Below are 27,435 nucleotides of genomic sequence, written 5' to 3'. Positions count from 1 at the left end.
CTCTATACTACAGGCAACAACAAACAATGAAAACAAACAAAACCCCATCCATTTTTCCCAAGACAAAAGTAATCCATGGTGACAGAAATCCTAATAGTGGTTATTTTGGGGGACAGTAACTGGAAAGAGGATATTAAAGGGAACCTCTGTAATATTCTATTTCTTGATCTGACTGGTGGTTATATCAATGTGTTCTCTTTGCGGAAGTACATTTGAGCTGTACATGACAATTTGTGCACTTTTCTAACTATGTGTTATACTTAAAATCTTACTTAAAAATTACTAGTAATGATAAATACTGTCAAAAATCTGGGGCAAATGGGCCTCCTCTTCACCAGCATGTACCTCTGTTTACAAGTCAGCTTTCCCCCGGGGATATGCTGGCAACCCAACAAAGAAAATATTCTTTCTTGCTTGCTTTTGTGCTGGCATTATTTGTGTGTGTGCGTGTGTGTGTGTGTGTGTGTGTATGTGTGAATGTGTGTGGTACCTGGGGAGTGGTTGCTTCCCAAGCTGTCATTTCTTTAAAAACAAATCCAGATCTTCAAAAGAAAATATTGTAAAAGAAATATTTGCCTGTTTTAAATTCTTAGAGTAATAGATATTAATAGGATAACTTGAAATGCAAGTTCAGCTCTCATTACTGCTTTCCCAGAATCCTAGTTTGTGCAACTTTACTGAAGAGTAAGAACTTTGGGAGGGAAGGAAAACTCACCTCAGACTGACTGCCCATTTCTTTGTGAAGTGCCCAAGGGGCATGAGATTAATTCTCCTAGATGAGGACAAATGTCACTTAAAGAATTCCCTGTTTCATCACATAAAATCTTTGGAGCCTCAGTGAGGAGTCTTGTTTTGCAAATTTCTTACAAAAAAAAAAAAAAGCTAATTATTGCTAAAACTCCCCTAGAGACATTCCACTTTCTACATCATTCTTTTTTCCACAATTTAAGTTTATGGGTAAAAAGGTTTCCTCAGTCTAAAACGTTGGTTTCAAATGTAAATGAGGCCAGGTTACTTGGGACTTCTGATTTTCTTGTTAGTTTGAGACTCAGGAGCTTCGGGATATGTTTTCTGGTTACGATGCCCTTGGACAGCTATAGAGGACAGTGGGTATTCCCCTGTTAGGTTGACCAGCCTAAAAGAGAGACATCATAATACAGTATTTGATTCATGGGCTTTTGAGCCTAACCAACACGGGTTTGAATCCCAGGTCTGGGGTAAATTACCTCTTTCTCTTTCCCTCCAAACTTCAGTTTTTTTCTTCCATTAAATGGGATTAATAATATCAGTCAGAGGGCTAGTAGGAAAATTACATAAAATCACATGAAAGGATTTAAATTTCTGCTTGGCACATAGCAAATGCGTAATGTAGCATAATTGTTGAGGGATGAAGGAAATTAATAAACAGATCATTTTATTCAGATCCCCAATCCCTATATCTTTGTAATGCAAATATGAATGAATAAATGGTATTTATTTGCATGTATCCATGAATGAATAAAATACATTGTTTTCTCTGCAATAAAAATTATGTCTAAAAATTATAGATGTGGAGGACAGGTTAATGGTTTCCAGGGATTTGGCATTGTGGTGCGGAAGGGAGACTAAATGATAGCTGGAGGGAGAGCTTTGTAGTGATAGGATAATTCTGTACCTTGATTGCAGTGGTGGTTACACAGATCTGCACGTGATAAAATGGCATGGGACTATACACTTACATTCTACCAATGTCACTTCCCTGGTTTTGATATTGTATCATAATTACGTAAAATATAACCAGCATGGAGAAAAACTGGGTGAAGGGTATGCTGAGACCTCTCTGTACTATTTTTGCAACATGATGTTAACCTATAAATACTTCAAAACAAAAATTTAAACTAAAAAAAAAAATCTATCTAGAATTTCCTCCTTTTACCACAATGACAGTATTCAGATCTCTCCTTCTGTATCCCAGGTGATCCAGTTGGAGTTCTGGCATGAACTTTGGTGTTTTGATTTTAAATATAACACTCTCAGTGCATATGTCTCCGTATTGTTACCCCTTCCTAGGCCATTTCACTACTTTACTACACATGTCCAAGGGTTAAGTGGTAAGTAAATGTGCCACAGACGGGATTCCTAAAGAATGCAAAGTTGGGTCATCTTTAATTCTAAAATATTCACAATTACCACTGAGCAGTGAGATTCAGCATGTGGCTAGATATTCCAATCTACTTCCTGCCAGCAGCAGCAAGGATATGAGTATATTATTAAAATACTCTGCAGATTGAGAGGTAAGAAAACTTCGTATCAGCTTACAGCTTGGAAGTCTTGATATAATACTACAAACAAGCCAGTCAGCTCAATAACCGGAAAACCAGACGTCCTTAATTCAGGTGATATGGTGGTTGGATGCCTGTTCCCCCAGCACCTCGCCCAATGACTGGGTCTTCAACAAATATTTGCGGGAGAATGAATGAGTGAATGAGTGAGTGAATGATGGGACCATTAAGGTTAACCCTGCAAAACTGACAGTCTACAAGTCAGAGTAAAGAATGAGTTCACCTTTGTGACTCGGGACTTAAAGAAGCGTGATCTGTCAGGAACCCTTCTAACCCTTCTCTTTGCTTCTCTAGGCAGCTTGAAATCCACTCTCCAGATGCTAAGCATACAGTGATCTTAAGGAGCAAGGACTCAGCCACTGCCCAGGCCTGGTTCACTGCCATCCATTCCAACGTCAGTGACCTGCTGGCCCGAGTGATTGCAGAGGTCAGAGAGCAGCTGGGGAAAACAGGCATCGCTGGGAGCCGAGATATCCGACACCTCGGCTGGCTTGCAGAAAAGGTAAGGAAGACACCCCCCGTAATTGTCGTTTTCCCCCAGGTTTCACCAGCACTGCAGCGACCATTGAGGTCGGTTACCTCATCCCATAGGCTGATTCTCTCACTCACTGTCTGTTTGGATTACTACTAGCCCGTCTCCAACCAGTTTGCCTCTGCATTTTACAGGGGTTGTGTCTTAATCAACTTTGCTTCCCCCATGAATACTCCAACATGTGGCAAATTGCAGGTGATCACTAATTGTTTGTTGAATGAATGAATGAATGAATGAATGAGCGAGTAGATGGACAGTTTGATGCCCACATCTATATATGAAGGGCAGGAATAATAACTCAAACTCACAACAGAGCTGTTGCCTTGGAAGGAAGTTGAAAGTGTTGCTTAAGAATGTTTGTGTGGGTTTTGACGAACGTGCTTGTTAATAAAGCAGATACGTTTACAAATAATAGCAATAATAATATCAGCAAAGATTTCTTTGAGCGAAGACTATGTGTCGACTCTTTTCATATATTATCTTGCATTTTATCTGTACTCTTAAGCCAGCAGACCCTGAACGCCATCATTTTTGCACACCTATTTTGCGCCAGGCATGGCACTAGGCGGGAACGGGGAGGGGTGTCTAATGAACAAAGACTTGGTCTCGGTTCTCAGGGAGGACAGCTGCTGTGGAAAGCACCTGGGGTCATATCAACACTGTCACTCTGATTTCTTTTCCCAAGCTATGTGATATGTAGAAGATAGTAAAACTCACTTTGCAGTGATCTCCTGGGAGTTAACCCTTTTCTTCACTTCAAAGGACTGAGCCTTTGCCATTTTCCCTACACAGGGTTGCTATCTCTTTAACTTGACCTCGAGTGCTCAGGAACACTGGGCTTTGGGGACAGTCTGACCTCCCAGTGACTCACATTCTAATAGGTGGTAAATGGGAATAATGATCACCACAATAACCACTTTCCTGCCAGGGAACCATGTCACCTGAGAAGGCCCAGTCAAATGGCACTTGAAAATAATGCTTAAACACAGCATTTGGCTGTTTTTCACCATTGTTCTTTGTTTGTATCATCAGTTCATGCGTGGGGCTCAGCCACAAAGTTCAATACAAACTGAGCTGTTTGGTTTGGTAGTGTCCCATCTCTTACAGATTTCAAAGGAGTCAAGGGACAATGCAGGTGGTGGTAGCTCCAAAATCATAATAAACACAAACCACAGGTAGGCTCTTATGTGTCAGGGTTCTTGATGAAAACAACACGGCAAATCTGGATGACCTCATTTTAGAAGTCACAGTTTCTAACATCTCCACTTTTTACTCTCTCCAAATATATGTATTTTTATTAGGAGAAGGCCTGTTATTCGCCAGGGATCTTACATTGGCAAGTAACAGAAAGCTCAACTCAGCTTGAGCAAAAAAAGAGGTTGTAGCACTTCTGATAACTACAATTATCAGGCTACACTTAAGGCATGGTGGGACCAAGGGGTTTACATAATATTAGGCTTCCCTCTCCATCTCTTTGCACCTTTTCCCATTTTATTGGTTTATACGTAGGCAAGCACTCTTCCTTGGCCCGACTATTCCAGGCTTGCGTTTTTCCTCACAGCTGACCATCTTTGCCCCCATAGTTCCAACCAAAGTCCTGAGATGAAGCCTAATCGGACTGACTTAAATCATGTGTTCAGCCCCGTGCTGAGGCTGAGATCAGCCTCCGCTAAGCCATGTGCACTCAGAGATGAGGAGAGGTGGTTCTCTAATGGAAAATTAGGCTGCTGTGTAAAGAAAATACTAAATGGATTCTGGGGAAGCAAAAGCAACAGACATTCACTATAGAAGAAAAGGGGAGGAGTTGATGGGGATGGAAAATACCCTCCCTCGGTGTTGGTCCTGAGAGAACTTGGAGACGTGCCACATATTTCAGGGTCCTGGCAGAAGTTGGATGGCAAACTCAAAAGGGATGATTGGCAAGGATTTATTGCAGGAATAACTTATAAAGTGTGACCACGGTAAGGGAAACCAATAAGAGATGGAGAAGCATTACCGAGTGAAAACCAGAAAGACTTATAAAAACTAGCAAGACTTGTAGCTGTAGGAAAGGGCTGCCCACTTAATAGCTGTGGTCTTTGAGAAACACAACCTCTGCCCGCTGATCTGCTGGTGTCTCCCATTGGCTGTGGCTGACCGGAAGCCAGAGGCAAAGGAGCCCCAGTGATGCACTCTGTGAAGGTCCGCCTTCCAGGGCACAGAGCAGGATGGGAAAGGTAGAGCCTGACTCTGGAAGGGCAAAGGGAGGCTGCCCAGAATGCACAGCTCTCCACCTTCCAAATAACCGAGATGGTCTCAACTCCCAAAAGTATGTTTCTCTCATCTCTGTTAATACAAACGAGAATTAAAGTCATTACCATTTGGACAGTCAAAAAATAGTAGTGGGTCTTTATTAATGATATTGAAAATTTTTCCAAAGGTTCCATTTTCTCACATATGAATTGCCTGCATATGCCTTTTGCTTATCCCAAATTACCAGTAGACATGTTTTTAGGAGAAATAATAAAGGTGCATAAAACACTTTTTCTGGTTTTAGAATATTATTGTTCTTTGGATGTAATTTCAGATCATCATTACAGATGTTTCTTTCACTTGTATTATGTATTGTATCCATAAAGTAATGATGACTTATCACGGACAATTATCAGAAGTAAGAATATCTTTTATTGCCTTCACCTAAAACTTCCTGAAAGATTACCATGGATCAATTCTATGGGAATCAATTCAAACTGGAATCTTTTTTGAATAAATATTTAATACTGAATCCTAGTGTGGAGACATATGAACGGTTTTTAGCAAAATGTTACAATGAATAGCAAATGCTTCATACTGTGGCTTTCTTATATTATCACAAATATTAGCAAATTTGCTTGGTATTTGGAAAGATATAAAGTGTGATCCTGTATATATTCAGCTGTAATTTACCTTAAATTGATGTCCTTTGTCTTTTCCTGTACTGTTAATCTTTGATTTTGTGGATTACCAGTAGCGCTGGGACAAGATTTGTACATATATTTAACTTCAAGTTTTCAGAATTGGCATTTACATGAACTAAAACAATATGAAACAATAACAACTTCCCTTTTAAAGTCCTGTTTGATGCAAATCCTAAACTCTCTTCTACACTACACAGGAGTTAAACTTTGTATTAACGTTATTTTTTCTGTGAGATGGTCTGGGGACTGGAAGAACGGCTCCTACAAAATGGCGAGTTCTTGAATCAAATGGGGAGAGTTCAGTGCTCTCCAAGAGAGGAGAATGAACATGAGGAAAAAAATGGAGGTAGTGAATTAATACAGCTTATTGGGAGGGCAGATCTAAAGGGAGGTGAAGCTTCATCCTGAAGGAAGGTAACAAGCAAATCTGGTACCTTGGAGGACATCCGATTATGGAAGATCTTGAAAAGTGGAAAGAAGGTTTGATTTTGACTTTGTGGCCAGTAGGGAACCTTCCTATGCAAAATCAGAGAGAAGGGAATTTAGGAATGATTGCTATGGACTGAATGTTTGTATCCCCCCAAATCCATGTGTTGAAGCCCTCATCCTTAAAGGGATGGTATTTGTAGGTGGGGCCTTTTGGAGGTAATTAAGTTTAGAGGAGGTCATGAGGGTGGAGTATTCATAAATGGGATTGGTGCCCATATAGAGGATGAAAAGACCAGAGCGTTCTCTCTCTCCATCATGTAAGCAAGAGGGTAGCCTTCTATAAGCCAGGAAGGCGGCCATTGCCAGAACCCCATGTTGGCTCTCTGATCTTGGACTTCCAGCTGCAAAACTGTGAGAAATAAATGTTTGCTGTTTAAGCCTCTCAGTCTACAGTTTTTCTGTTATAGCAACCTGAACAAAGACAGTGAGCTAACCCAACCTCTTCTTTTTATCTGAGACCCAGAGAGAATGGAAGGTGTTTTATCGAAAGTCACATTCGAAGTAAAAATACAGAAATAATTAAGAGAGTGGGACACTGCGGTGAAATCATGATTTCTTTTACTTAACTTGCAAAAGAATCACCCACTGCAGCTCACCCACTGCAATCGATTTTACTCTTTCCTTGAACTCTAGTAGCCATACTCTGGATTCTCTACAGTATCAGTGTCAACACTGGGCCAGCAGCCTTTGAACTGGCGCCATAGTCCTCATCTCCTTGACTTCCTGATTCTGTCAACTACACCACAGGGACAGGTCCTGGACTGCTTTCCCCTGTGAGTGCCCTCCCCTGTAGATGGGCCAGATGCACAATGTAAAGTCTTTCCCACAATTAGTCTCAGAATGTTTCACTCCTCTCAGGCCCCTATCTGTCCCCAAAGAACCCATGAATGCTAATCCCTACCCTGAATTATAAAATGCATCATGCCCCAAACACATTATTTTTCAATCATTGTTCTTTAGTTAATCTTTTTTACAGTAATCATGGAGGTGTTTTCAAAGGTCCTATTTCAGACAAGAGAAAAATGAACTGAGTTGCTACTTAGAAAAGCAATAATAAACAGGCATATGGCAGCAATAACAAACAAGCAATAATAAACAGTGCTCAGTTCATCAGGAGTTGCCTTAGCTTCTCTTTGTTATCTCAGTTTGCAAACTATTTCTTGTCAGATGAAAAACACAGCACAACAAAACAATAACACCAGTTGGAAGCTCTGAGACGCAAGTCCAATCCTCAGCTTTCCTCGTATCCACTTCAGATTCTTTCAAATGGGAGCATTTATATCCCTGTGCCTCCCTTGGGTGTTACTGGAGGAAGGGAAGTTGGTAATTAGTATTTATGATGTGCCTGGTCTGTTTCAGGCAATGTGCTTTAAATAATCTCTATCCTATGAGGTAAGCTTGGAGAAAATGAGTAACTTTTCTACGATCACTCATCTAGTAAGTGGTAGAGCCAGAGTTTGAGCCCTTCTTTCGAATTCCCTAGCCCAGAACTTTCCACTACGCTGAGCTAATAAAGGGGCCCAGTGAATATCTGTCCATATGAGTGAGGCCCCCCCAGAATCCAGTATCGGAGCAGTATCACATACCAAAAGCACTGCTTCAGAACTAAGAAACATACCAAAAACATTCAAGATCCTTTATTTGCCTTTTGAAAATAGGGGGTGTCTCCATCCAGTTCAGGCTGCTGTAAAAAAGTATCATAGACTGGGTGGTTTAAACAACCGAAATGTATCTCTCACAGTTCTGGACGCTCAAGGCCCAGAGATCAAGGTATCAACATGGTCGAGTTCTGGTGGAAATCCTCTTTCTGACTTACAGACAGCCCTCTTCTCATTGTGTCCTCACAGGACAGAGGGAGAGAAAGGGCCGACTCTCCCTCTCCTCTTATGAGGACATTAATCCTGTCATGGGGGACTCTACCTACATGACCTCGTCACCTCCCAAAGGCCCCACCTCCAAATGCCATCGCTTTAGGGCTTCAACATATGAATTTGGGGGGACACAAGCATTCTGTCCACAGTGGGTGGAATTCACATATCAGGACTAAAATTATCTAAAATCTTTTACTAAAACCTTTTATCCACATCCATTCCCATCGTCAACTGCTTTCCTTCCTCCCATAACACTGAAAGAAACAAATTAAGGAGATGCTCTCCTCTCGGTTTTTGCCATTCATTCTTGACTGTCAATCAACTGAACCTCTCCAGCCAGACACCTCGCTTTATAGTCCACACAGTAATCCTCCTCTTTTGTTTTGTATTGAAGAAGCCCAAAGAACAGGTCCTACAAAGACTGAAATCATCTTTGATAAAACAGGTTCGGGGAAGACTAGATTATAACATGTGCGTATGCATCAGCACTCACAAATGCACACTCACCTGACACACAAACCCCACATAAGTGGTTACTTTGTTTTGTACCTTCTGTGGTTTAATTAATAGCACCAGTCTCTCAGCCTCATGGTTCAAATCTCAGTTACCAAGGTATATTAGCTGTGAGTAATTTCATCAAGTAAAAACTTTGTTGTGAGCTCTTCAGTCCACAAACCACTGTGTGACTAGAAGATGTGCATCTGGACCTGTGACCAGTCACGTCACTTCTTTTCAAGTCCCTCAGTGGTTGATCACTGTGCATCTGTTAGTTCACATCCAGACAGCGAAGTGAGGAGTTGTGTTTCCTCCTTGTCTCTTGGTGACATTTTACAGGAATGGATAATAGAAAAGGGGAACGATCCAAAAAAGATGAAAGTGCAGCAAAACAAAAAGTGGTAACTCTGGAAGTGAAATTCAGCTCAAGTGTAAATAGAATTATAAGGGAAATAGCTGACCATAGGAATGTTGACACTGATATGGTTCAAGAGACTCTTGATATAGTGACAGAAGAACCTAGTGAAGATAAAGTTATAAACATAGATGAAGACAATAGCTATGAAGGAAGATGCCCCAGAAGTGACGCCAGTGGAAAACTTCATATTTGAGGAACTCTCAGAGATAGTTCACATCACTGAAAGTACAAAGTATAAAATGTTGCTTGCTGATCCAGACTTAGAAAGGAGTATTACCACTTGCCAAGGCCTAGAAAAGGTGCTCACTCTGTATCATACGTTATACAAGGACAAGGCAACAGCCCTGTTCAAACTACTCTTGATGAGTTTTTGACAAGGAAAGAAAGCTCTTTAATTCTCAGTCTTTCTAATGTTTTAAATTACAGTTTACTAAATAAACATTGCTTTTACTTTTGCATTTTCCTACACATTTATAGCTGACAGTAAAACAAGTTTTAATTCTAATAAAAATTTTCAAAGGACAATATTATGTTTTCCAATTGATTAAGATTATTTACTATGGTTTCAGCTTGTGTAATCATTTTTTATTGTCCAGAACTACTGTGCAAAAGCAGGACTGCCTCCCCGCCCCACCCCCATATCTCTCTCTCTGTCTCTCTCTCTCCTTCTCTCCCCGCTTCCCATCTATCCCTATATCTATCTATCCATTCATCTATCTTACCAACCCAGTAATTTCATTCTCTAGCTACATTGCCCACCTGTGTTACAAGAATCTCAAGTGCAAATTAAAATAGCCCTGACCTGAGTAAAACAGGCTGCTGGTAATCAAGATCTTGGCAGTGTAATTAATGGAATGATATTTCTGGAGCCTCTAAATATATCAGCTCCACCATCTGCCTAAATAAAAATCACCTAAGTAGGAATTCCCCACCACTTCCTCCAGGGAGAAAACCGCCTCTGACCTAAGGGAACTCCCATCTGATAAATGGAAACAGAACCACTGTCCAGGCTACTCTGACTTGCATCATCCCTAAATCAAGACTGTTTGTTATGCCGGGAAACAGTCTGTTAATGTAATTAAGTGCGAATGGGCCTGTTGTGTTGTGTTGTGTTAAAAGGCAGTGCTCGGGTGAGGGGGATCAAATGTATGGTGATGGAAGGGGAGCTGACTCTGGGTGGTGAACACACAGTGTGATTTATGGATGATGTGATACAGAATTGCACAACTGAAATCTATGTAATTCTACTAACAATTGTCACCCCAATAAATTAAAAATAAATAAAAATAAATAAATAAATAAATAAATAAATAAATAAATAAATAAAAAAAAGGCAGTGCGCAAGGTCCTGAGGGAATCATCCAGGAGATGGAGCAAGCCTGAGGAAAATCTAGCCACAGCTTGGTTATCTACCTGCTGGTCTTTTACTACAAGTGTTTAAAGTAAATGTACCAATGTGGATGTAATTCAGATTTCCTCCATCTTCCATTCTGTCAAGTAAAAACCAGAGATTTGAAATTGGGACGGAGGGGTGGGGGGTGGGGTGGCAGTGGCAGTTTCATGCCATAACGAAAGCATGAAAACACGCCCATTTTTCTACGTGACGTCACAGTTATGTGAATCATTCTCACCCAGGTGGAAACATCAGAGCTGCCCGTGCAGGAGAGATGGGAGCATGTACATTTCCTTCTTGTAGGTAATTCCCACAATTCACATGGGCCCGTTTCCGTCTTTATGGAGGAGACTACAGGACTTGAGATAGAAAACTCCCTTTGCCTGGTTGTGTGGCTAACAGACCCTGCTGAACTTTATTTTGTCTCACTGGTTATTCCTTTATGAAATATCTCTCCTCCAGCAAACTCCCTGACTTTAGTAAAGGAAAAATGATTTTCCTCTGGATTTCCACTATTTGATTGTTCTGATCATCTCCTATTCACCCCCTTGGGAAGGGAAGGATCCCTACCCTAAATAGTACGAGATGGCCAAACACGTGACACCCAGCAGTGGACAGATGAGACTGGCAATAGTTTATTAGTCACATACAGTCAGAGCCTGCGAAGGAAGACATCGCGTACCATGCAGGGCCACATGGGGTTTGCACAGGGAACAGGGTGAAACAGGAGAAGCTGTGGAAGGCAGGCTGTGTAGAAATAAGAGGGTGAGGTGCTCCCTGGTTGGTCTGGGAGGAAGTGATTGGCTTGTCTGAATAATTTTGCAGGCTATTAGGGAAGTAAAACCCATTAGACTGAGGACTAGGTTGAGCGCAGCTGGCCAAGCTGATAAAAGAACCACCATGTTTCCCTGAAAATAAGACCCAGCTGGACAATCAGCTCTAATTTGGAGCCAAAAATAATACAAGACCCGGTCTTATTTTACTATAATATAAGACCGGGTCCCTAATATAATGTAAAGTAATGTAATGTAATGTAATATAATATAATATAATATAATATAATATAATATAATATAATATAATATATAATATAATATACCAGGTCTTATATTAATTTTTGCTCCAAAAGACACATTAGAGCTGATTGTCCAGCTAGGTCTTATTTTCGGGGAAACACGGTAGATGAGTGAGAACAGGTGGTGAGTATATCAGATGCGAGCAGGAGCTTTCGGGCCCTGTGAAGCTCAAAAATATCCAGGCAGCATGTGAAATTGTAGGCCTTACAATAGATTAATGGAAGTTAGAATTTTTTAAGAGCTAAGTCTGAGATGAAGAATCTTGGGGAGTGATTACTGAGGGAAGACTGTTAAAAGATAAACTGAGGCGTATTAAAACTGTGAAGAGTTTATTTGAGCAAAAGTCAATTCCAATTGGGCAATGCCAAACCAGAAGTGGTTATAGGCACTTCACTGACAGATCAGGGAAGGATTTACATAGAGAAAGTGCAGAAGCAAAGTAAGGAAGCTACTGATTGGCTTAAAGCCCCGTTGGCTGTTTGTGATTGATTGTCTCTGGGGTTCAATTTTATAATCTTGAGACCATCGACAGGCTTGGACTTTGGTTTGCTTTCATAGTCTGCCATGGCATTCGAGCCACGTCAGTCTAATGGCCTTCTTATTTAATTAATGAAACACCTCTTAGGAGAAACCTGTAAGAAAGTGAGTGACGCAGCATAGACAGGAAGGAAGCTACCATAGACATGGTACCAGCTAAAATCTAGCCTCAATCTGATCCCACAGGGAGCTCTGGAGCATGACTGGCAGCACAGGGTTCTCCCATTTGAAGCCGAGGGGATTGGGAGCTGGTACCCCCACATAAGTCAGCCACTGGCTGCGATCCACTTCTATCAGCCAAGGACAGTTCTCTAAAGAAGAGGGATTGAGCTGTGAGTAGTCAATATCACGTCAGATCAGGGTTGGCTGCACCAACCTAGTAAAGGGAATTTTGGCAGAGGACCAACAATATCCATTAAAATCACTGTTGTGTTCCCATGGGCAAAAGAAAATTCCAGCAGATGTACACGGGACCTTTAAGTGGCATAAAGATACTAGCCAGTTCCATGACATGCTGACAACCTACCTAGAAGTTTACTTTTATTTACAACTGTATTCAAATTTTAGTAACTCGCCCTGGCATTTAATGACTCCTCCCTCCCTCACACCATGGACTAATTATTTTTTAATGCTTTGAAATCCCCCAATGTCACTTTCAGAACCCCTTTGCATCCTTACATTTTTGGCTTGGGCTTTTTATCGCTGCTAATAGGACTAGGCTGCACTATGGCAAATGCCATGCAAATTAACACATTTCGTTTTCCATCTTGAAATTTCTTCAAGGTGGTATTTTCAGGTCTTGTAAGTTGAATCAGTACCCTGGTTCATCAAGTGAGTAAATATGAAGTTCTTTACATCGATTTTATTTAAAATTAGGGATAGAAATATAAGTGTATTTGGCATCTGATTTAAGAATACCCATATTTATATATGGTCTGTGTCAAGATGAAAGTGAGCGTTTTTGTTGAGCCTCAGAGGTTACCCAGGACTCTTAGCATTACCGCCCCCACCACTCCCTTCCCTTTCATAATGAGTCAGGAGGAGGCCCTAAAATAGTCCTCGATCTGTTTTTGCCCTCCGGGTTATAACCTTGCAGAGCAAAGAGGTGATTTCTTACTTAGGTCTGTAACTCCAGTGCCTAAGCAGTGTCTGGGAAATAATAGGTGGTCAATCTATGTTTTGGCGTCAGGGAAAGGCTGACCTGATAGAATGAGTTTGTAAGTTTTCCCTCTTCAGTTTTTGGGTAGTTTGAGATGGACAGGCATGAACTCGTCTTTAGATGTTTGGTAGAATTCACCCGTGAAGCCGTCTGGTCCTATACTTTGGTTGGTTGGGAGTTTTTAAATTACAGATTTAATTCCATTACTAGTAACCAGTCTGTTCAGATTTTCTATTTCTTCCTGAGTTAATCTTGGAAGTTTGTTTTGGGAATTTATCCTTTTCATCTAGGTTGTCCATTTTGTTGGCATATAATAATTCATAGTAATGTCTTACGATCCTTTATATTTCTGTGGCGTCATTTGGAACTTCTCTTTTATTTTTGATTTAATTTATTTGGGACTACTCTCTTTTTTTCTTAATGACTCTTACTAAAGTTTTACCAATTTTGTTTATCTTTTCAATGCACCAGCTTTTAATCTCATTGATCTTTTCTCTTTTTTTTCTAAGTGTCCATTTCATGTATTTTCATTCTCATCTTTATTATTTCCTTCCTTCTACTAATTTAGGGCTTTGTTCTTCTTTTTCTAGTTCCTTCAGCTTAGTAAGGTTAGATTGTTTATTTGAAATTTTTTGTTTGTTTGTTTCTTGAGGTCAGCCTGTATCACTATAAACTTCCTTCTTATGACTTTTGCTGTGTTCCATAAATTTTGGAATGTTGTATTTCCATTTCATTCTTTTAGGGGTTAATATTCAAAATATTTAAAGAACTCATACAACTCAATATCAAAAAAAAAATGAACAATCTAATAAAATATGGGCTGAAGACTTGAACAGACATTTCTCCAAAGAAGGCATACCGATGTGAAAAGATGTTCAACATCACTAACCATCAGGGAAATGCGAATCATAACCACAATGAGATATCACCTCATACCTGTCAGAATAGCTATTATAAAAAAAGACAACAAATAACAAGGGCTAGTGAGGATGTGGAAAAAGGGGAATCCTTGTGCACTGTTGGTGGGATTATAAATTGGTGCAGCCATTATGGAAAACAGTATGGAGGTTCCTCAAAAAATTAAAAATAGAACTACCATATAATCTAGCAATTCCACTTCTGGGTATTTATCTGAAGAAATTGAAAACTCTAATTTGAAAAGATATATGCATCCCTATGTTCATTGCAGCACTATTTACAATAGCCAAGATATGGAAGCAACCTAAGTGCCCATCGATTGACGAATGGATAAAGAAGATGTGATATATACACACATACACATATACATATATATAGTATTATGCTAAGTGAAATCAGACAAAGACAAATACTTGTATGTGGAATCTAAAAAAACAAAACAAGTGAACGACAACAACAGCAAAAACCCAGAAACATACTCATAGACATAGAGAAGATAACTGATGGTTTCCAGAGGGGGGGAGGGGTAGAGAAATGGGCAGAAAGGTGAAGTGGATTAAGAGGTACAAACTTCCGGTTATAAAATAAGTCAGTCATGGGAATGTAATTTCCATCACAGGTAATATAGTCAATAATATAACTTTGTATGGTGACAGGTAATTACTAGACTTATCATAATGATCACATATGAGTGTTGAGTCACTATGCCATACACCTGAAACTAATACAATACTGCATGTCAGCTATACTTCAAGTAAGAAAAGTGAAAAGATTTGAAAGATTTTAATGGGTCCTATTTGGTCCATTGCTTAATTTTACAGAGAAAGTCCTCAAGTAAGGAGCATATTATGTGATGTCTGGAAAAGATGTCGTAAGTTGAAGTTATGTAAATCAATCTCAATGTCCCTATAAACAGAATGTGAAATTCATATCTATGGGTATAATTTTAACTAAAAACTTATTGTTAAGCTTGTAGAAGTAATTCTATATTGAATCAACTATCAATTACAAAAACACCTTTTTCAAGTTCATATAAACGTGATTAAATAAAGCAATCATAATTAAATGTACAAAAATGAATTTCAAGAAAAGGTTTAAGATAATGTATTCATAATCCGTTTTTTCTTTACATGGACGAGATCAAAAGTTGAGGGGACAAATATTTGCAGGAAGTTTAGAGTTCTTGATGACTTTTTTAGAAAGCAGCCCATAGATTTGTATTTGTGATATTTTCTCCATTTTATGTTTAAACTTTTATTGTAGCAAACAAGGACCTTAAGCATAATTGCTAGTCATTCAGGTTTCTGGAAGCTGCACCCTACACCCTTATGTTATTCTGAGAAAGTGGACCTTAGAATTCTAGGAGCCACCTTCTCGTGGCACTTGGTTTTCCACCATTTGACCTTATGCCACATTGTTTTCCGTCTATTTCAAGCTTCAAGGCTTTAGCTTGAATAACTGGATTGATAGGTAATTTTATCCAGAATTCAACAACCATAAATTCAAAATGGAACTGTCACAGGACTCTGTTTTTTTTCCTTCTCCATCATCTTTTAAGAGTTGAACGTCTTTTTGATTATAAACAATCAAATGGTTTTTTAAAACAAATGTATGATTAGTTATTTGCCCATCCACATGGTAAACATAATTCAGCACCTGTAATTCATTCATTCAGTAAATAACTTTTGAGTACATGCAATATGCTAGGCAGGTTTAAGTACATGGGGATATAACATTAAACAAGTCAGTCAAGTTCCTTGCTGCACTGTGGCTGAATTTCATTGGGGAGATGGATAATATACTAGAAAAGAAACAACTCAGACAGTAGTAATAAGTGCTATAAAGAGAATGAGCGATGTGAATGTAAAGGACTAGGGAAGCGATTTTAGATAATTATTTATAATGGGCAAGACAGTAGGTACCAAGGTTTTCCAAGGAACTCACTAACAATTGGGGAAGATGGACATAGAAACTAAGAATTCCAAATATAGAACCATGCATGCTATTATTTCTGTATTACATCCTGTAAAGACTCATAGGAAGGAAATCAGCTCACTTGGCCCAGGAGGATAAGAAAGGTATTGAGCTGAATCTTAAAATCGGGTAGAAAAAGACTTTCCTGGTAGCAGGAACAGCATGTGCAAAGGCTAAAAGGCACAAAATGCATGGCCTCATTTAAGAACAGCCATATTTGGAGCTGGAGCACAGAATATATACATTCAGGTGGTACCACTCTCAGCAACGCCCTTAGGCAGTTGGACCTTTCCTCAGATGCTGTTCTACTGCATTTTTAAAATTCTTTTTCGGAATTGTCTTTAAAGACAATTTCTTAGCAATGTATGAAAATCTACTTTAGAGTCCCATGGCATCCCTGTCGGCCCAAATGTGTTTTATTTTTAACTTTCACCCTGCTTGGCTCAGCTCAGCACCGTCCACCCCTTTAGATGATAGCTCCAGCTATCATGGCTAGGTAAGTTGCTACCTGGAGGTAAGTTTTGAGCCTTGGAACATAATTGGGCATACTATTGTGACACCTAAGGCTGACCACCAGGGGCGCCATATCCAAAATACAGAAGCTGAAAGCTGTAAATTCTCAGTGGAAAGTAATTCAACATTTTTTGAGTGCTTACCACTGGGCCAGGTGCTCTGTTCCACTTTACTACTAGTTCTATTGAGTTTTACATATTAACTCTCTCTTCACCCAATACGTATAAATCTGTACGCTCAAGACTATCTTTCTTTTAAAAAATTAAAGAACTGTAGCATATTGCTTTTTACGAAATATACTCTAGGGCTTTATGTATTGTACGGAAATAGTTTTAGAAGTGGACCCTCCGGTGACTCTCCTACAGAGAAGTTCTTCCTTGATATCCCAATTCTAAGAACAATGCAAAATATAACAAACAATTGTCTTGATCAGTTTGAGCTGGTCTAACAAAATACCACAGACAGGTAGCTTAATAAACAACAGAAATGTATTTCTCACAGTTCTGGAGGCTGGAAGTCCAAGGTCAGCGTGCCCATATGGTCAGGGGAGGGCTCTCGGTAACTGCAGACTTCTCGTTGTGTCCTCACACAGTGAAAGGGACGACGGACCTTTGTGGGCTCTCTTTTATAAGGGCACTGATTCCACTCGTGTGGGTTCTGCCCTCATGACTTAATCACTTCCCAAAGACCTCACCTCCGAACGCCATCACCTTGGGCGTTAGGTTGTCCACGTATGAATTTGGGGTGGGGGTAAGCACAAACATTCAGACCAAAGCAACAATTATTTGCTTAGTGCTTTACAGAGTCTTTTCATAGTAATTACGTACTGTAAGTCTCCTGAGAACTCAAGAGTCCACACCCTTCACCTACCAGAGCTCAGGTGAGTTCTATGCTCTTGATGAGTGAGCACCTGCCCGCGCAAAGGCTGTGTGTCCAGTTCAGAGGTGTGGGCTGCCTGCTGTACAGGAACCCCCATCCCCATTCAGGAAGAACAGGCCCCCTCAGACAGGTGGTGCCTGCCTCATGATTGTCAAGGCACAAAGCGCTTACTGGGATTCTGCCCACAAGGTGCGGTCACTGACAATAAAAGCGACTCTTTGAATAGGGCTGAAAAGAAAGCTGAGTCTCAGTGTCGGAATGATTAGTATGACCTTTTATTTTTAAGTGGTTTTATGAAAATGTGAGTACTGCATGCTGCGTAATTTTAAACAGGGGGGTCTTTTCCTTCTTTTTCAAAACAGGCCTTCAAAAGAATCAAGCTAATTTTATGCACCCGTGATGGGTCAGGTAATCATCTCTAAAATCACCAACTGCTGGCAGTCAGCCTCCTACCTCATTGTTGCACCCTTAAGGGAAAGAGAAGCTGTTAGTAACAGCGTGAGAGTCCCGCCCAAAATGTCCTATTAAATAATTATGTTGAAACATGACAAACCTGGAGATCTGAGGAAGATCTTCTTTCCTAATATAATTTTTCCACTCCTACTAGAGTTTGTTGTCCTCCAAGAAAAGGAGAGAGGAGGCATGTGAGCGGTGTTTGTGTGCAAAATGGTGCATTACCGGGGATGATTTCAGAGGCTCCATTCTGGGAAGTTTTTAAAGGGCTATTTATTACTACATCCAGTTAAGGAAGAAATTGGTAGGAAGGAGAGAAAAAAACAGGTAGGATGGAAAGAAGGAAGGAAAAAAGGAAGGAAGGGAGGGAGGAAGGGAGGAAGGAAAGGGAAACATATGCTGTAATCACTTTACTTCCGTTAGATTTAAACCTGGTTATGTTATTCGGAGGATAAAAATAACATTTGGATTTAACAACACATGCTTTAAAACTTCTGCGTGGATCCCTGATGCATGGTACTATATGATTCCTGGAAATATGATAATGCCTCTTGAATGTTCAGCTTTCTCTTAGTTTGGTGATAAGCCCAGTGAATTTTTCATGTGAGCAGAAAGGCAAATTGGTAACGGTGAAGCCCGGTGGGTCTTGCAAAGGGATTTTTCCTCCCCTCAGTTTTTAATGAGGCCCCATATTTGTCGTCCTCGCCAGTGGCCACTTTGAGTGCCATGTGCTCCGTGTGTGTCACACAGCTGCTGCCAGGCTGCTGACCTCTGGCGTTTGGTGAGATTCAGCTGAGACTCTCATCCAAGATCCAACATATTGTTGGATCCATGATGTCGGTTCTTGGCTCTGATACTAATGAGTTGCATGGTGTACATATTAGCCCAGGCTCTGGCAGTGCTAATGCCAGACACACAATGAGTTGGAGTTGGGAGGAGGGCAGCGAGACGCCCAGGGCACTGGTGTCTTAAAAGACGTGAGCAATTAGAAAAGCTGTGTTGCAGAATCACCGTGTCATAGCTCATGGGAAGGAATAAGCAATCAAGGGGTGGAAAAAACATGCTGTCTTATATCTCCTCTTAAATAAATAATAATAAAAAAAAATCCCTCCACATCAGAGAGGTGCTTTATGAACTGTGAAATAGGGAGGAAAGTTGAAATGTTTGAAGAGTCAGGTAATAGCTTTTATTACCAAAAGGAAGCTGAGTTCCAGCCCTGCTGTTGAGTAAGTATAGATTTAAGACCTTCGGACATGGCCAGGTGGCACTAACCACGACGATTTTTCAAGGCAGTGTTGTACTGTCCATCTGTTTTTCTGTTTTTCGGTTTTTTTGTTTTTTTCTTTCAGGCAATGGCAGGCCAGAGCCAGGGTACAAAAGAGCATGCTGCGATGGCCTTGGAAGCCATTTTTCAAAAGACAGTGGCATGTAAGAATTTCTACCAGTGCGTTCTGGGCAGTGTAATTGCCAGAGAGGAAATTGTGCCTACATTTTCACTGCACCTGGAATGCCTAACTATTACTGGATCCTAGCTCAAGACAGACTGATTAAACGGGTAAAGGTGTTAGGAAAATTGACTGTAAACTCAGCTGTACTTACTAAAGATAACTACTTGACTTTGGACAAGATACCAATCTTAAATTTGTCGCAAACGCCTCATTTTACAATTCAAACACCGAGGTGAAGAAAGGAATAAATGGCTTTGCACTGTATTTCGCTGTTTCCCCTAAGCACTAAAGTTATAGGGGAAAGAAGAGTACTCGTGTGATGCAATGGGTACACAGCAGACGCCCGCCCACAAGGCTCGGTTCTGACCCTCACTCTGCTTTTAGGAGCTCTTTCTTCTCGAGTGAACCCGATAGCCTCTCTGAGCTCCTGCATCCACCCCTGGAAATGCTAATAGTGACTTACGTGAAAGCGCTTTGTAAACTGTAGAGCCCCATATAGACGGAAGCTACTATTTTTAATTTATTAGCCAAGAGAATGCTTTCCAGACGCTGTTACTACAGTTTAAAAGGGGCTGTGTAAGAGAAAAAGAAGAAATGGAATCCGTGATCAAATGATTCTGGGGGGGAAAAAAAAAAGCTGTATTTTGCCTTTACTATTTTGCTGACATTGAAGGCTCTAAGATGTCCTGATATAAAGAAGGCCATTTGAATTTGTTTAATATTGGGCTTCCTAAATCAGTCTCACCATTGTAATTCGCCATCTTTATCCTTGTAGAGACAGACACAAAGAATGTCATGCGCTACTTATTTTGTATAAATGTTGATAAATGTTATATTCACTCATGTACCATCAATGATTGGGCATCTGGAGAGCAGGCAACAGTATGGCAGGGTTTCAGAGTGTAGAACTCCATCAGAATTTCCTGGAAGTGGATAGTGCTAGTGAAAAATGCAGATTCTGGGGCCCTACCCCAAACCCACTGAATCAGGATCCCCCTGGGAGGTGGGGCCTGGAAATGCGCATTTTCCGCAAGCTCCCAGGAGATTCTGCAACACGCTGAAGTTTAATTACCACCACTGCATACTGTGGTAAAGAAGAGGATGGACTGGAGAGTTAGCCTGGTTTTACGACTTCCTAATTGTGTCACCTGAGCAAGCTCCTTGAATTCAGTTTCTAAGCTCGTTTTCTTATCTGTGGAAGGGGTATGATGACTGTTTTGCAAAGGTTTTGTAAAGATTAACCGATCTAATGTATGCAAAGTGCTTATCACCACGTCTGTTTTAGTCCATTTAGGCTGCTGTAACAGAATACCAAAGACTGGGTGACTTATAAACAACGGAAATTATTTCTCACAGTCTGGAGGTGGGAGGTCCAAGGTTAGGGTGCAGTCTTGGTTGGGTGAGGGCCCTCTTCCAGGTTGAAACGTCTCCTTGTATCCTCACATGGGAGAAAGAGCAAAGGACCTTTGAGGGGTCTCTTATAAAAGGCGTTAATCCCATTCACGAAGGCTCTGCCCTCATGATGTAATCATCTGCCCAAGGACCCACCTTCTAGTACCATCACTTTGAGGATTGGGATTTCAACATACGACGTTGGTGGGGAGCGGGACAAGAACACTCAGACCATAGCAACCTCTGATATAATGAGATCTCACTAACACAAATGATAACTGCTATTATTATTCTTATTGTTGTTATTGAGACCACTATACAAGGTGGAAATAAAATAAACGTGCTCACTGTTCAGGGCTAGAGCTAAATTTTAGTAGTTAACTGCAGATGCCATGATATGTGCTAAGGGGATATAGCAGTGAAATCAGGTGGAAACTCAGTGTTTCGCTCTTTTTGGAGACACTCGTGGAAGTCTCTACAAAGAAGGTATTTGAGTTAACCTTGAAGCAGATGTCTTCTGGGTAAGAACCAACCCTACTAATAAACAGGAAAAAAAAAATTCCTAAGAATACTTTCAGCAAACCCGAAAGAAATTTGCCACATATCTGGCACTACCACCTTGGTAGCTTTGTGAGTTGGCTTCCTTTCACCTCGTGTCTCAGAAGTAATTTTTCTTCCTATGATTTAATTTTCTTAAGACTATCATAGGGAACATGAAAAAAACAACACTCCATAAATATTAAAAAATAATTGTAAATAATAGTTCTAGTTTCTTGATTCTCCCTCCCCCTTGCCCTCGAGCTTCCAATTGTTATTTGGTAACCTCTAATTTGGCTGCTTCTCTCTTTTCCCCACTCTTTGATACCTGGCCAACAGGTAGCTACAAGTGGCCATGAACAAAGGTCTAATTAATCCCAAGCTCAGTAGTGGATAAGATAGATAACAACCACCATTAATTTTGTAAGAGCTCTGTTTAGCATTATCGAGAAAATCCAGCACATTTAGGTTAATAGCTTGCTGTAAGGTCAGCCCTGATCAAGGGCAGTAAGGTGCTACGAATGCAAAATATAGTCCCTGTCCTAAGTAGTTTGTAAGTTGATTAATGAAGGAAACAACAAAGTGAGACGTTCCCAAATCAAAGAATGATCCACAGAGAAAATGTACAAAGGCAAGACACAATTCTATTACATTAAATAGCTGTATAAGTCTTCCTGTGTTTAATTAGAGACCTCTGAGATCAGATGGGCTAAGAACATTGGTCCAGCCTCATGGGAGATCCCAAAAGGAAAGATTTGGGTGGAAAATATGAATTTAATAAGTCTCACCTCTAGTACCCGTCATAGGATTACATGTTTTCACATGCGTAGCAGGTCTGTGCTATGAGTCCAGAAAGCATCGAGCCAATATTTCAGGTATTTTCTACAAAGCCTGGAAAACATCAGGCAGCACAGTGGCCCAGCGTTGGTGGACTATCCGTGTACATAGACATGTAATAGTAGATGAAGTGAGACACATCTCTCTTCCTCCCACGCAGAAAAGGAGGGAGAATACACAAGAGTACTGATATGGTTTGCTTTTCATTCATTTTGATGCTTTCTTAAAAACATATTTTCTTTTTTTAAATGAATGTGTGCTCATTGTAAGCTCTATCTTCCATTCATTTTTCAGTGTGATTATAGATTCTGCTCGGGTGGCTCTGTGTCGCTGGTAGCTCTTCCAGAAGACACTCCCGGGATGATGGGAGACAAGTTGGCTTGGAACCTTACCAGCAGCTGTCTCTTCTGATGGCTCAGGCGGTCCCACTCCGGCCCAATGCCTGTTTAGTCATTTAAAGACTATTGCTGGTAGGTCGTCATTTGATCACACACATAGGTCGTTAGTGAGAGAAATGCTCCAGCATGGAGCTGTGCACGTGGTCTGCCCCATTATTTCCCTCACTATGTATAGTGACTTAAACTGTCACTATATCAGAGGGGAGCAGGCAATTCTACACCAAGCTTTTCCTGTGTTAGGATCTTTGCTTTATCTTTCTTTTTTATTTCTTTTTGTTCTTGCCTGCTACTGGATTTCTTGTTTTCATTTTGTTCCTTTCTTTTGCTTTATCTTCCCTTTCTACTTACTTTGGAAATTACAGAGTCCCTTTTTATTTCCGTGTTTATGGTTTCTAATATTTTAAATAGACTTCCATTATGGTATCTGTCCTTTCACTGTGTTACAGTCGATCGTATTCGTTGACGAGGGCTGCCATAACAAACTACCACAGACTAAGTGGCTTAAGCAACAGAAATTTATGTTCTCTCAGTTCTAGAGGCTAGAAGTCCAAGATCAAGGTGTTAGCAGGGTTGGTTTCTTCTGAGGCTTCTTTTCTTGGCTTGAAGATGGCTGCCTTCTCCCTGTGTCTTCATGTGGTCTTCATTCACTGTGTGTCTGTCTCCTAATCTCCTCTTGTAAGAACAAAAGTCATACTGGATTAAGGCCCACCCTTATGACTTCATTTTATCTTAGTTACCTCTTTAAAGAACTTGTCTCCAAATACAGTCAAATTCTTAAATACTGGGGGTTAGGACTTCGACATATGAATTTGGGGACAAGGGGAAAAACAATTCGGCCCATAAGTTCTTAGTGTTATAATAATTCTATGTGATGTGTCTGTTAACTCGTTTTCATGGAAGATTTTTATCACATGTGTTTTGAAATTTTGGGCTGTGAGCTCATCTCCAGTGGATGTTTAATTGTGGGAATATTATGTGCATGGGTTAAAGGTATGTACCTACAGAGCAGCTTTATCCTGAAGGATCTGCCAGAATGTCAATGATTCGGGCTAATATTTGTGATAGATACCTGGCTTGGGCTTTCCTGGACCAGGTAGGCAGTATAAATGCCAACCATAGACCCCCAAGAAGCATAAGCCTGTGTTTATAAATTATCAGAGGAGACTTTTTATCCTGTTCAAATTAGAGAATTTTGTCAAGAACTTTTTTTCTATCTACTCTTTGATTAACTGTGAAGCCCTTCAACGGTTCAGATGTATACGTGGAAGTCAATTCCAACTTCGCGCTCCGCAGGCATAGCCACCTATGTTGTACAGCACCCCGCCTTTCTCAAATGGTACTAAAGCCTGTTTTGAGTCACGGAGACCAATAACCTTTCCTTTGTTTCTTCTCCATCTTAGCCATAGCATCAGCCCATTGTTTCACATCAGTTTCCTTTTTTTTTCCTTGCACCTGAGGCTTTCAGGTATTCACTTAATAGGATATATGTTAGATTTTATCCAGCATTTGTAGGTGTTTGTAGCACACAGGTTTACCAGATACCTACTCTTCCATTGAGAGAATGAAAAGTTACATGGTGGGCTCACTGATATTGCTTTAAATTTATAAATTGATTTAGGGAAGAGTGACATCTTTATGAAGATGAATATTCCCTTCCAAGAACTGTATGTTTGTTTAGATTTTCTTTGTGTCCCTCCATTAGAGTTTTTGAATTTTTTTTATGTGGATTTGTGCCTCTCTTTATTTTTCGTTTACTTTTAGCTATTATATATACGATTTTTTCCATTTTAACTTTCACTGACTTTGCATATATGAAGGCTATGATTTCTCTATATTAATTTTTTACTTAGCCAACTTGTTGAATTTTTCTGTTGTTTTTAACTGTTTTCCAGTTGCCTCTTTTGGCTTTTCCAGGTTCTCCATCTCAACACCCAAATATGGTACTTTTAACTGTGTCTTCTAATTTTTTATGCCTCTACTTTATTTCTTTTGCTGGATTTATAATACTTTCTTCACCATGTTGCATAATAGTGAAGATACAGAGCATTCTGCTATTTTGCCTAACTTAAACAAGAATATACAGATCGTTTCTTTTTGAACTTGCCACTGGATAACTTGCAATTTAAAGTGACTGACATTTATGTAGGTCTCAGAATTTAAAAGCACTTTCCTATACATCGTCATGTTGCATGTTCTTACCAGCAACTGATTTTGTGAGACACAGAAAATACCCATTTTGCTCCATTTGCGTTTAAAGACAAGTTGTTGAAAATTTTACCCAAGTGGCCAATGGCCTTCAGTCGTACCTGCAGGGGGAAGTTTTATCCATTTTTGGTTACCAGATGTAGTGGTAAAATCTGCCGCTTCACAGATCTCTTGTCTATTTCTTACTAAAAACCCAAATCTGGTCTTCTTTTCTTTAACTAAAAAAGCAAGTGAGAAAAATCAAATAAAGCAGTGTAAAGTATTGGACTGAAATATATGTGTCTTAGTATAAACTTTTAGGGTAATAGCTGTTGCTTTCAGATACTTACGTGAAGCACTGCAAAGCCCTGGTCTGATCTGTCTGCATTTATACAGTTGATGGTATTTGCTCAGGGCTGCTGTGTAAGGTTGTATAGTTTGTGCACTCCACAAACGTGCTCAGCAGTGGGGACCAGTAGGGGCAAAATCCAACTGATGTCCCACTTGCCAAGCCTCATGCTGCCGATGGTGGCGGGGGCCTGACCCCACCAGAGGAAGGGGCCACCTTGTAGCTAAATGGTGCACCTGCAGGGCACCATCTTCCCAGAAGAGGGCGCCTTTTTCTAATTCTCTTAATGTGTCTATAAAGCTGATATCACATGCCATGGATAAAACCCACTCCGTTAAAAGCATAATTCCATACACAGTTCATGGGAACTACAGTGCAGACTCACACTAGTGTCATGCGGGGGCTTTGCCCCTCTGGACTTTAACGAATGTGAGATCATCTTTGCAGAACGTTCCCTTTTAGAAGTCTCCGTTTTGAAACATGACGCCCGTCTTCATTACTGTCAACGACAAACATCTATGGGGCATGGACTAAACAGGGATCACTAATGAGCACTAGACAGAAAACGCTGCATGCATCATTTAGCGTGGCTACTTAACATGCACTAGCCAAGATCATGTGTCATGGGTTTTCTTGTGAATGTACATTACTCTTTCCTGAAGTGAAATTTCTGCAGCACAACCAGACGTGGGGACGGTCACTAGAAAGCATACGTTCCCATGTCGTAGGCTCATAGCTACTTCCCGAGCATTTGCAATCTTCCTGGGAGATGCAGTAAGGAAAATCTCCTGGTGGTGGGGACCTCGTTTGTCTTTATTGCTGTATTCACTGTACCCAGCTGGGTGCTTGGCCCAAAGTACATGCATACTAAGTGATTCTGCAGCTAATGCCACATTGGAGGAGGATTTTTGAAGGAGGTTCATGGAGGAGAAAGGATGGGTAAAGCTTGGCGTGGCATAAAATAAGGGACAGCATTACAGAGGGCAGTGCTGTTCTGAGCAAAGATGCTAAGGTGAGAAGGAAGGATTAACAAGGGGTTTTGCGGTCCCAGTGGGGGGCGGGGTGGCCAGAAAAGCCCTGAGTTCCCACTGAGAATCAGGGAGACTCTCCCCTGGTGAGAGGATAGGAGGCCAGATTAGAGAGAAGTTGGAAAACCATGAGGAGAAGCTGTTGGGAGTAGAAAGGCTTTGGACTGGTGTGCAGATAGTTCACCCAGTGGGTAGTTACGGTATAAACACCAGCAAAGGAACAGCCCTCCAAAAAAGAGAAAGGTTTAGCTTTGAGGAACTGCTGAAGAATTTTGCAGTTGGAAACTCTTTTAATTTCAGCATACCATATATATTCTGTTTCAAGCCTAAGGCTTGATTATAGTTTGAATATGTAAACAAATAGAACCACCACCTTTTCAGGACCTCCAGGTTCTGCAGGTCTTTGGTCCTTGGGGCTGCAGGAGGGGCAGGTTCCTTCCTGGCAGGGGCTTCGCAAGAGGTGGGCCTTTTCCAGACTGCAGACAACAGCAAACTAGCAGGCTGTGCCCCCTCCGATGGTGGTGCTCCCAGCCTCGTGCTTTGTATAATTAGCTGATGACTTATATCCTCATTAAGAGCTTACCAGTCAAAATGATCAATCAGCAAACTCATTAATTGGGATCTTCCTTTGTGGTTCTGTTGTGAAGGATGCCCATTTTTTCAGTGGTGTGCCTGAAAATTGCCATCCTGTAAAAATGCCCATTTGGCAAGAACCCTGGCTATGAAACAGGCGTGTGCACGTCACGCATGCTTATAGACACTCATCACACTACTTGTGGGAGGCAGGTCAGTACCTCCCTCCACCCCCCTACCATGTGGTACTACTTTCCTATAGCTGCTGTAACAAGTCACCACAGGCTTCAAATGCAAAGTTTAAACATGATGCAAAAATATCAAAATCATTTGGGGTTTATACATTAAGCTCTGTAGGAGAAACCCCCACCCCCCACTCCCCACACACACTTTGTAAGTGACAAAAGTAAGAAAAGCACATGAAACACTCAAAGAATAGAGCATGGGGTAAAATAAATCGTGAAAGGCCCTGCTTCCTGCCTGATCCCATCCTAAGAAGGAACCTCCGGAACACTTTGCTAACTGTTAGAATCTGGCCTCCTGTCATCTCACCAGGGGAGTCTCCTTGATTCTCAGTGGGAACTCAGAGCTTATCTGGCCCCCCACTTCGAGACCAGGACTTTTTCATATTTGCGAATTTGGGCCAGCTTTAAAAACAGACTCCCCAGATGGGTTCCTAGATGAGGTGACCTATGGGGTTAAGAAAAACCCCTGTCCCATGTGCC

General features: G+C 40.7%; 1 protein-coding gene across 1 annotated transcript in view; it reads left to right on the top strand.

The window, feature by feature from the left end:
• Positions 1 to 27,435, top strand: part of SNTB1 (syntrophin beta 1) — a 211,237-nt gene that overhangs the window by 135,923 nt on the left and 47,879 nt on the right. Inside the window, exon 3 of the mRNA XM_033125880.1 lies at positions 2,616 to 2,823. Within this exon, the coding sequence (XP_032981771.1) occupies positions 2,616 to 2,823 (208 nt within the window). The remainder of the gene's footprint in view (positions 1 to 2,615; positions 2,824 to 27,435) is intronic.

The sequence above is a fragment of the Rhinolophus ferrumequinum genome, chromosome 14 (assembly GCF_004115265.2).
Source record: "Rhinolophus ferrumequinum isolate MPI-CBG mRhiFer1 chromosome 14, mRhiFer1_v1.p, whole genome shotgun sequence".
Lineage (NCBI taxonomy): Eukaryota > Metazoa > Chordata > Mammalia > Chiroptera > Rhinolophidae > Rhinolophus > Rhinolophus ferrumequinum.
The sequence above is the reverse complement of the archived record's forward strand: the minus strand, read 5'-3'. Positions and strand labels throughout refer to the sequence as shown.